Raw genomic sequence first — 10,544 nt, 5'->3', positions numbered from 1 at the left:
GGGGGGGGGGGGGGGGGGGGGGGGGGGGGGTTTGTTTATGTAAATTTGTTGTTGTTACTGTTTTTATTTCACACTTGACTTGGCAATGTAAACATCCGTTTCACATGCCAATGAAGCCCATTTGTATTGAATTGAACTGAGAGCAAGCATTTAGCATGCATTTTCAAAATCAATAACTGACAGCAAACTGCTCCATTACCACCATTTCTGCTTCAGAGCATCAAGTGAGCGGTTACATACACAATCATCTCGTGCAAACAACACATATGTGCAGGCAATGATCTTGTTTCTGAATAGAAACACAAATTCATAAGTAACAAAGTTTAAAAAAATCAAAGTGAAATTTCCAAAACTTTTGCAATAAATAGTGAGTGATTTCTATCCGCTGCAAAAATATAAATTATCTCTGGCACAGTCTCAGGCCAAAATGCACTGAAAGTGAATCTGTCAGAGCACTACAGACTACAGAGAGTTACTGTGTCAGCAACTCAACTGCTTCGGAATTTCACTAACCACAATGGGTAGGCCAACACATTATATGTTTCTTTATGCATATTACACTGAGTGACCAGAAAAATAGAGACACCTCGGCACCTTCATGCAAATAAAAGCTATAAATCCTACATGTGACTGCAATTTTCAATCATGGACATGGAGATTGATTGATTCAACTGGTAATTTATGAAATGAAGGACGCAATGCAAATACCATACTGACAAAGTTAAGAAGCATGATTTTTAGCTTTGGTAACTGAAATAGTTTGAAATGCCACTCACTTGTAGCGCTGCCCTCTCCTGTCGAGAAGGTGAATAATGGGAATAGTTGGTGAAAGAGATTTGAATAACAACAATTCACTGACCAGGTAGTGAGTTTATTTTCCTACCTCTTTAGATGCTTTCTTCTTTTTTATCTTAAAATATATGGAGGTAAAATCTTGCTTATTGCAACATTCAAAAGATAGCAAAAGCTTTCTAACCATGCTGCTTCTAAACAGTCGCAAAACAACGTATTACTTGCAAGAGCTGTGAAACTAAATTATTTCATACCATAGCATTATCATGCAGTAGTCTAAGCGTCCACAGCAGAACACATGCATTTAAATGAGACTACGTGTTAAAATGTTATATTAAAGTTCAAACTGGCCTGTTAGGTTAAGCATATTAAACTCATCACTAATCCTTAATTGGCTCCTCTCTTTCACTCTTCTTTTAATTCATCCTCCCTATACCTCCTTGTCCCCTCTCACCTCATCTCCTCACAGTTCAAAGCTCTCTTTTCCACCCATACCTTTGCTGGTTCGAGCAGCGATGAGTCCAGGTGTTTCTCCCAGGTCGTTGTGGATCTCCACATCAGCCCCGAACACAATCAGAGCTTTGATCAAGTCTATGTGGTCCATCTAGTGAACAGAGAGGCATAAAAATGCCGCAGTCATATATATTTAAAACAGACCAATTTCTACAGCAAATTGACAATCAAGTAAAAACACAACAATGTCTTGGTGACATTCAAAATATTTAACAAAGTGTTGTGATTTAGCTTTTTGGTGCATCTATTTCAATTTTGATGTAGTTACAGAGAAGAGTTTTCCAGTGTTTCCAGGGTTTTGCACCTTTGATCAAACGCATTTGCTATTCAAGAAATGTCAGCTAGAAGTCACCACGGAAGAAAGAGAGATGTCATCTTGTAGTGTGAGAATTACACAGAAGCAGATCTGTGGCGTTTATTCTTATACTGTACGTGTGATGCAACCTGATTTCCAAATTAGCTGGGATTTTAAAACTTCTATAAACTTTTAGTTTTGCTCCCCTCTTGATAATGCTGTGTTGCAACCGCTTTGCAAACTCCTTTCTTCACACATCTCTTCCCTTTCATAAACATTTTGATTATGATTAAGAGAGTATTGCTTTGATCTGTAAAATTAGAACAAGCCAGAGATGATATCTTCACACACCTTCATAGCTAGATGCAGGGCTGTGTTTCCATCCTGGCCCTTCAGGTTGGCATTCGCTCCATGGGTGAGCAGCACCATGGCCGCCTCAAAGCGGCCCTTCTTGGTCAGAATATGGAGGGCGCTTTCTCCGGTCTTACTAAGGTAGTTCACTGCACAGCCCTGTTCCAGCAGCATACGACACATCTAGCAAAAAGAAAGGAAGATTTAAATATGTAAAGATCTGCTTGATTTTTTTCCCTGAAAAGTTAAATTAGTCCCCTTGACATATTTATAACTCCTAACACGAATGTCTTGGTTTGGTATCCCAGAGCAACCAGAACAACCCAATTACAGGCCACTATCCCTGGAGGGAGCTGTGCCACAAGTTTGTGCAGGATTTAAGTTTTGTAAGCGTTGAACTGCTTGAGCTGGTTGTCCACAAAGGTCAACAAAGGTCATAAATCCATTGTAGCATCAAAGCTTCAACACATTCATTTAACTGGATGTATACTATTAGGATGAAAACATGTACAGTAATTCAAACAGCTCATTGTGAATTTCTAACTCACAAAACACACAATGTAATATTTCTCACCTCAGCAGTTTTGGTCCAGTGGAGAGGCGTCCCTCCGTACAAAGAGTCCTCAGCATGGAGCTGGTCTGGATCTGCTTTGAGGATCTCCTCCACACAGCTGACAGTCAAACACAAAAAAACACTATTTATAATTTACTAAATATTAACTGAAGAATATTATTCACTATCTATTAAACAAACTGCATAGAATCAACGCCATTGTATTTTGTATGCTGACAATTTTAGTAACCTATTAACAATACCACTTAACAACCTCATCATACACAGATACTCAAGAAGGGTCAAGAAACATTAATTTGGACACCTGTACACTATAGGCGCTTTTCGACGAAATGTACCCGGCACTTTTATATCCCCAGATCTCTTTTCAAGGAACTAAAAGGTTCCTTCAGCCCACTGTTGTGAGTGTTTCCACTGTGGTCTAAAGACCTGCGAAGATAAGGCAAATTAACCAGCTGACGTAGGCTGTAGGCCTGTACGCCATACAAAGCGATGCACAGGCATCATTATTTGTAACCACGATCCATGAGCAACATTTATAAATTAACATCAGATTAAACTATAGGCTTAAGCTGCTTTTTTGTGTGGGAGTAGGCCTATAATGAGGAGACACGTGATAAAGTACGTTACACATTTAATAACAAACTGGATAAAACCTGGATTAAAATAATTCCAGCACAAAAATAAAATCGCGACAGTTGGGAAGGTATTTACAACATTTCCAGCAGACAAAAGCTGCAGATCAGCTGCACTCACGTCTGTGTCCGCCTGCGTCGGAGGAACGGGATGTTTAACTTTAATTACCTGCTGTAATCAGCTGTTCCGCACGTTTTGGAGAGGAGACCCACTTCGGCTCCATTTAGAAACTTCCTGGCTGATAAAAACTTAAAACAACAACTTCGGACCCAGCATTTAGCGTAACTCCATCAGCTGTAAACACACTGCTGCAGCGGTCGCTGTTTTCCAGCTATAAATTTAATGCCGACATACGATCTCAGGCGGACATCGGCGAGACTTGTGTGGATAACAAACTGGATAAAACCATCAAGTTCTTAAAATAACAATATAGCAGTACAGAGAAAGCAACACAAAAATAAAATCGGGACAGTTTGGAAGGTTATTAAAACATTTCCAGCGACAAGAGCCGCAGATCAGCTGCAACCTGCTGACTGATGAAAACTTAAAACAACAACTTAGGACCCAGGATGCAAACATACGATCTCAGGCGGACATCGGCGAGACTTGTGTGGCTTGACTGTTGATTGTGATTTACTGGTTTGCAAACAACAGTGGAAAAGAGAGGAGCAGTCGTAGAAAAACAGCCGACATTCTCCAGTTAAAGCCAGTACTACTTGCCCATTCAGAAATTCACTGCAAGGCAAGCCCCGCCCCCCCATAGTACCCGGGACTTTCGGAAAGAACTACCCCCCGAGCAGGGTCTTTTTAGGGGGTAAAATGAAGACCCCAGAACTACATTTCGACCCTGGTCCCTCTGGTGGGAACGCAGTGAGTTCCTCCAAAGGTTCCTAGTTCTGGGGTATAGTTCCTTTGGTCGACACGCAGCTTAAGAGACATCCTGGACTGATTACAATCTACCAACAGTTAGAACACACACAGCAGAAAAGAGAGAACTACTCTGTTACCAGTCCACATCCTTATCTTAACCCCACTCACCCCTTCTCACTGTATTTCATGGCACTGTGGATGGGGTAGCCAGCGCCACCAATGACACCACACTTGGCTCCGCCCCCCAACAGAGCTTTGACGGACTCCATGCGTCCCAGACGGCAGGACACGTGGAGCGGTGTCTCCCCGTTGTTGTTCAGCTCATTCACCCCCGAGCACAACCGCGAGCACAGGACCTGAATGAGGAAAGGATGGCGTGATGGACGACAGTGGGTTGGGGGAAAGGGAAGGAGAGAAAATCCTGTTATTGCGCAGTTTGGAGGACGTGACTGCTTAATAACATTTAATATTTTAACTGAAAGAGTAGCACCCTGTTTGGGTCAATCAGTTGAATTTTAGGAACACTGAAACAATGTGATAAGATCATTCCATAAGTGATCAAAATCAAAGTCAGAATTTGATCAGATGGAAATGTAACTGTGATTTCACTCCTGCTTAGTCTCACCTGGATGATGGCAGGAGAATCCTGCTTGGCAGCACAGTGCATGGGCGTCTCTCCATTGCGGTCTTTGATGTCTGTGCGCGCCTGGCTTTCATCCAACAGCTCCTTCACACACTGCGAGTCGCCACGCTCACATGCCAGGTGCAGCGGCGTCTGACCTGATGCATCCCGAGCATTGATCTGACTGGTGACAGAAAGTTGACGGATTAGCCAGTAAATTAATATTTTCTTTACAGCTGGTTTTGACTGATTTCCCGCCTTCCAGACAGCAATTGTTTTCCAATCATATCACTACAGTATGAAAATGAGCTTGCAGAATGCTTAGAGTTGCTTGACATGCGTAGGTAAACCACGAGCGAACACTTCACTCCACTTAATTGGCAAATAAAATTAATTATAAAAAATAATACATTTCAATTTATTTTATCATCGTGTGGCAATGCAGTCCAAGCGCGCACAGTTTTGAATTTTTGATCATTTTGCATTAAAGTAACATCCTAGACACTTGGCCGCAAACTGCAAACTTTTCAGTGAAGATAAGATCAAATTTCATTTTAAATGTTTTTTTAATGATATTCATGTTTTCTTATTGTGTCTTTGAAATAAAATTTTCCACCAACAATGCGGACTCCCACATAATGATGATGACGATGATATGATGATGATACCTTATTGTCGGATCAAATCTGACATTTTTCTTGCATCACAGAACATCAAAGAAAAGACAAGAAACACAGATACATACATTTAACATAACATTACAATCACAGATGACACTATATAAGGCACTACCACGTACATTTGGTGGAGGGTCATATGTAATCGTTGACTTTAGAGCAACTAAACGTTTCCATTGTGATATACTGACTATCTAAAGTAGCTTTTGAGTAAATGCAAATTGATTATCATACTGCATTGAAATGGATGGAAACCAACTGCTGCGTGGCAAATTGATATTGAGTATTGTGAAGTTATTTGCAGTTAGCAAGCTTAAATCTGTAAAACCAGGAAGTGTCTGTAAAGCCCAGCTGTGTTAGGATTTGGTTTTGTGCTGTTGTTTTTCCTGTGGTTACTTGATATTGTCATGGTTTGGAGTTTTGTAGTCTAGTTTATTATTTTGGTTCATTCGCTTTAAGTTTTCTTTGTAACTGTCTTATCTCTCATCTTAGTTCTTGGTCCTGTGCTTTAGTTCATGTTTAGTGTTTTCCTTATCGGTGTACTTCTGTATTTTCTCATTATGGTCTGTCTTAGTCCTTAGTCTTTTATCTCCATGTTTTAGGGTAGTCTTGTCTCCTGTTTGGTCCTGTCTCTGTCTGTGTCCTGATTTTGCTGTCTTTCCATGTTTTTGTGTTTTACTTTGGTAGATCTGTCCTTGTGTGTTCCTGTGAACTTTACTTCCTGTTTATTTTGGTAATCTTCTGTACCTGGTGTCCTTGTCTAGCTCTGTCTGATTACCTGATGTATCTCAGCTGTGCTTCCCTCCCTGCTCGTTTACCTGTGTACATATTGTCCCCAGTTTTCCTCAGTCTTTGTCACGTCCTTGTAGTGTCTGCGTCGAAGTTGAGTGTCCTGCCTTGTACCTTGTTTCCTGGTATTCTGGATTATTCCCTGAGTTCTGTGGATTTGTGCCTTGGACTCCCTTTTGTTCTTGTTTTTGGATTTCTTTGGATTTATGTTTTTGCTTTGGAGCCACTTTCTGTTTGAACTTTAGCCGCTGAGCTCCCAGCGTTAGCCTGTTTGTCTTTTTGTAAATAAATCTTTGTTTAAACTGCATCCTCCTCGCCTACGTCTGCATTTGGGTCCACACCTCCGCCTTCACTCCGCCAATCCTGACAAGCTGTTATTAACTAATTATAAATAGTTAGTATAGTATTTGTTACATTGTGCATTGTATGTATTTAGCTGGCAGTCTCATACTGACGCACAATTATTGCCTCACTAGAATAACCTCACACATTATAATCCTCTCTTCATTCAGCTTTATCTAGAAGAATTTATCTCCAGGTAAACTGCCTGAGCCAGAAATGAATCAATAACAACATTTTCATCATTTATCAGGCAAAAATGTCAAACATTTGCCGGTCAAAGCTTCTCAAATGATAAGACTCGATGCTTTTCTCTAGTTTATATTCTTGTTAAATGAATATCTTTTGGACTGATGGCACAGAAATGTTAATAATTAATTTTGGACTCATCATTGGACTGTCATAAGCAGAAGTACTTTTCTCCAGCAGCAACAGTCAACCAAATCAAAATCTGCACTTACCTCTGAACGTAGTTATGTTTGAGACACTCTCTCAGGCCTGTCTCAACAGCAATGTGGGCAGAGCTCCAGTCCGGGTGGCTGCGGATGCAGTCCACGATTGGCTGGGTGGTCTCAGCCTTCAGAGGAAGTGTCTCATAGAAGGGGCGGAGCTTGAGGGCATATTGGGGGAACCAGTTCATGGCGTCTTCCTCTGACGCCACCTGAAACAGCCTGGTTCACAGAATGGAAGGATTACACACCCACAATTTGCAAGAACCATGAAGGAAAATCTGAACCAGAGCCAAACATTTCAAAACGGGAATGTGGTAATACTGGTTCAAATGAAAGATAAGATGAATAAGAACACCTTTAGCAACTACAGAACTTTTTCAGTAGTCTGTTTGTATTTGTTGTGGCCCTTGGCTTCAACAAGCACCATTGTTCGTTGAATTTCTATTTACTTTTTACTTCTTGTATAAAAACCAGTTTTCTCTCTTGTTTCCCACTGCTAATTATTTCCGTAACCTTTAACCCCTTAACGGCTGTGGATTGTCGCGAATTCGCATCACACCGCAGCCATTCAGACTGCAGCCCAGATAGAACATGTATTCCCCCAATGCCAGTTTGTGCATTTTCGATACATACCTAGGAACCTTTTGCAAGCACCTGTTTATTGTTTATCATCATACCTGAATTTAACTCTTTTCTATGTTCCATAGACAAATGAACAATCTCCACTTAATTAGGCATCAGCTTGAAAGCAAAAGAAAACAAAAATTATAAATTCATATTCATATATAATTGTAAATAAATTCAAGCGTCAAGGGGCTGAAAGAATCAACAATAAAAACAGTTTGCAGAATCTGTGATATTGAGGCACTTCCAAGAAGTTTTAAAAGTAGCTTTGACATTTCCCTGCAAACCAACAGTGGTCAATATTCGATGTTATTTTAAAATGCTATTAAGTTCTTAAAAAGCTTTTGCTTCTGGACCTCTGATGTTAAGTTTACAGAGGAAAGCTCCAAATTTACATCAAGCGCACACCCTATGACGCATTAAACATGTTCTGACAAACCATAAAACTTTCTTCATTGTTTAACACTGCTTTTCAGAACTATGGCTGAATGACCCGGCAGTGATTGATTTAAGATAAAGGGCTCTGATTTTGTTAAGCTGCTTCATTGGGTTGTAGGTCAACAGTGATCTAAAATAAATACTTAAGATGTTATAGGCTGACAGTAGTGCTGAAATCTGCAGGGAGTCACGGAATCATAAACCAAAAACCTGCATCATATCTTATGTGGTCATTTCAGCTGACATTAGCATATTTAAACCTAGTTCAGTGGCTGTAATATGCTACAAATGACACATATCACTCCCCTCTCCCCGCCTTTGATGTGATCAATACTGACCTCAGCGTCATAGTAGATATCTCAGGACACATGAGAAGACAGTCCCATGACTGGCACTGGCTGTTTTTGTACAGGACTATGCGTCCCTCCTCTTTCAGCATGACTTTGCCTCCTCCACCGTAGTCGGAGAGCGGCACATCCCTGACCCGGTAGGGGTTGGTGAAGAGGGTTGACACAGAGGACACTGTGTCCAACAGCCGTCCCAGGAACTGCATTGTTACCTTGAGACAAAGAGAGTAGAGAAGATTCAGACAATCTACAGCACATTCTGTAAACACATCTCTAACTGATATAAGACAAGAGGTTTGGCAGCACATGCAGAAATGTTTACTGTGGCTCTGCCTTTTTTGGCAGCTCTGTTTGGCAGCCTGTAGGATTGTTTTCAACAATAATGAATGATTTATTTTAGCCCCTAGGACAGCATGTAACCGCTCAAGAATTGCAACAGGTGTAATATCCCAGATATTACATATTATGGTTGCTGAGTCTCTAATTTGTGGTTAGATCAGTTAAGTAACGAACTATACACAATCAAAAACAACTTCCTGTTAGGTTTAGCTAATTATACTCCCCTTTTAACCAGCTGGGCTTCCACATTAGTTAACAACGTGGGCTATCTCTCAACTCTCCACTTTCTATTACACTCCAAGACCTTGTGGTGAGTATGAAAAATGAGGCTAGTCCTCATTTAAATGTTGAACAAGTGGCTCCATTCATGCTGCTCACGAGTTCCAAATTAGTCAGAATCAATTTGACATGATACCGACGCTGTCAGCGAAAATCCATTTATTTTATGTTTTTAATATAAAGATCCCAAATATTCTGAGCATCTATGCTGCTGTTAGCTGCCTATATAGCGTAAGTTAGCTAATCGCATTAACTGGTACAAACGCAGCATGTCTGTCGGTGCTTACCTGCTAGCTCTCTGCCTCTGCTGACTTCTGACAGCTACATCAACAACCGCGAGACTGCAACCGAACATGCTGAGTCTTGACTGGCGTGAGTTGATCCAATCAGAGCTCAAGAATTAGGAGACTGCTAGGTAAAAAGGGGTGGGTCAGGACACATCCACGATGCTCGGGTTTTCTTCACACTGGAAAGTCCCACCACCAAAGACAAGTCCTTTGACTGTCCAGTGAGCACCATACTTTAAAGAAGCTACAATGGTTAGTCAAAATGTTATATAAAGGTGTATATATAAACCTTCAAACATCATCAAACATCGTCAATTGAGCAAGTTAAGAAGAGTTGACTGTTCCTGATCATATGAAATAAATACATATGAATAAACATAAATATAATGAATATATATAATACATATTTCAATGATACCGGTATCTTTTACTGGGACAAGACTATAGGCCTAATAGGCACATACTAAGAGAAACCACATCATAGGGCAATTTTCAACCTACTTAATAATATATGGGACTTTAAAACAGTAAACAGCTCTTATACATTATAAATTATTCAAAATACATGTACATTTGTTTTTCGATTATAAGCATTAGAGTTTTTAGTTATGAACCAGTTGTTGGTTCTTAAGCCATTGTAAAACACCAATAACAAACTTGACAGTAATACAAATTCAGTTTAGATTCACTTCCTTATGTGAAAGCAGCAATAGCCTACCACAAAGTAAAGATTCTTGATTCAAAATTTAACTTTTACTTTACTTTGTTTCTTTGCTTTTAATGCACAAGTGTTATCTGCAAATATCAAAGTACTTGTGATGCAGAGTGGGCCCTTTCAAAGCACTGTGTGATGTAATAATATTCTTGCATTTTTATGGCTGGTGCATTCATGCAATGATTTAGGTTATTTTAACTTTATCATTGAGCGGTCTGTTAATGTCACTATCTATTCTGAGTTTTTGCCATAATTCACAGCTTGTTTTGACATGGATCATAAAGCTGCTATCTATGCTATATAAATGTTTGTTGGAACATATATATGCTACAGCAGAGGTTTTCAAAGTGGGGGGCTCCAAAGTCCAGAGGAGGCTCAGAGAATGTAAGTGAAAAATATTAGTATTTATATTATAAATAATATTGATATTAGGTATTACAAGGTAGTTATCAAAAGGAAATTGGAATAGCCGAAATGCGTGTGATTTGGTTAAAGAGAGTTCAGAGACACAGTTTTGGGGAAGTTCACTGTCTTTCAGAATCAGAATCAGCTTTATTGCCAGGTATGTGTACACATACGAGGAATTTGACTCAGGATTGTACATT

At 39.9% G+C, this 10,544-nt stretch overlaps 1 protein-coding gene across 4 annotated transcripts in view; it reads right to left on the bottom strand.

The window, feature by feature from the left end:
* The window catches only part of pla2g6 (phospholipase A2, group VI (cytosolic, calcium-independent)), a 16,812-nt gene extending 7,506 nt beyond the window's left edge, over positions 1-9,306 (bottom strand). For 2 of the 4 annotated variants that reach the window (XM_046047854.1, XM_046047856.1), the window contains exons 1-9: positions 9,225-9,306; positions 8,311-8,531; positions 6,920-7,129; positions 4,657-4,837; positions 4,200-4,387; positions 2,526-2,622; positions 1,952-2,134; positions 1,288-1,396; positions 777-794 (exon numbers count right to left, since the gene is read on the bottom strand). In XM_046047854.1, coding sequence (XP_045903810.1) covers positions 777-794; positions 1,288-1,396; positions 1,952-2,134; positions 2,526-2,622; positions 4,200-4,387; positions 4,657-4,837; positions 6,920-7,129; positions 8,311-8,525 — 1,201 coding nt within the window. In that variant the 5' untranslated portion in view covers positions 8,526-8,531; positions 9,225-9,306. The remainder of the gene's footprint in view (positions 1-776; positions 795-1,287; positions 1,397-1,951; positions 2,135-2,525; positions 2,623-4,199; positions 4,388-4,656; positions 4,838-6,919; positions 7,130-8,310; positions 8,532-9,224) is intronic. The other 2 variants (XM_046047855.1, XM_046047857.1) reach the window with 1 other exon arrangement.
* Between the last annotated feature and the right edge of the window lie 1,238 nt (positions 9,307-10,544).

This window comes from Micropterus dolomieu, linkage group LG04, assembly GCF_021292245.1.
Source record: "Micropterus dolomieu isolate WLL.071019.BEF.003 ecotype Adirondacks linkage group LG04, ASM2129224v1, whole genome shotgun sequence".
Lineage (NCBI taxonomy): Eukaryota > Metazoa > Chordata > Actinopteri > Centrarchiformes > Centrarchidae > Micropterus > Micropterus dolomieu.
The sequence above is the reverse complement of the archived record's forward strand: the minus strand, read 5'-3'. Positions and strand labels throughout refer to the sequence as shown.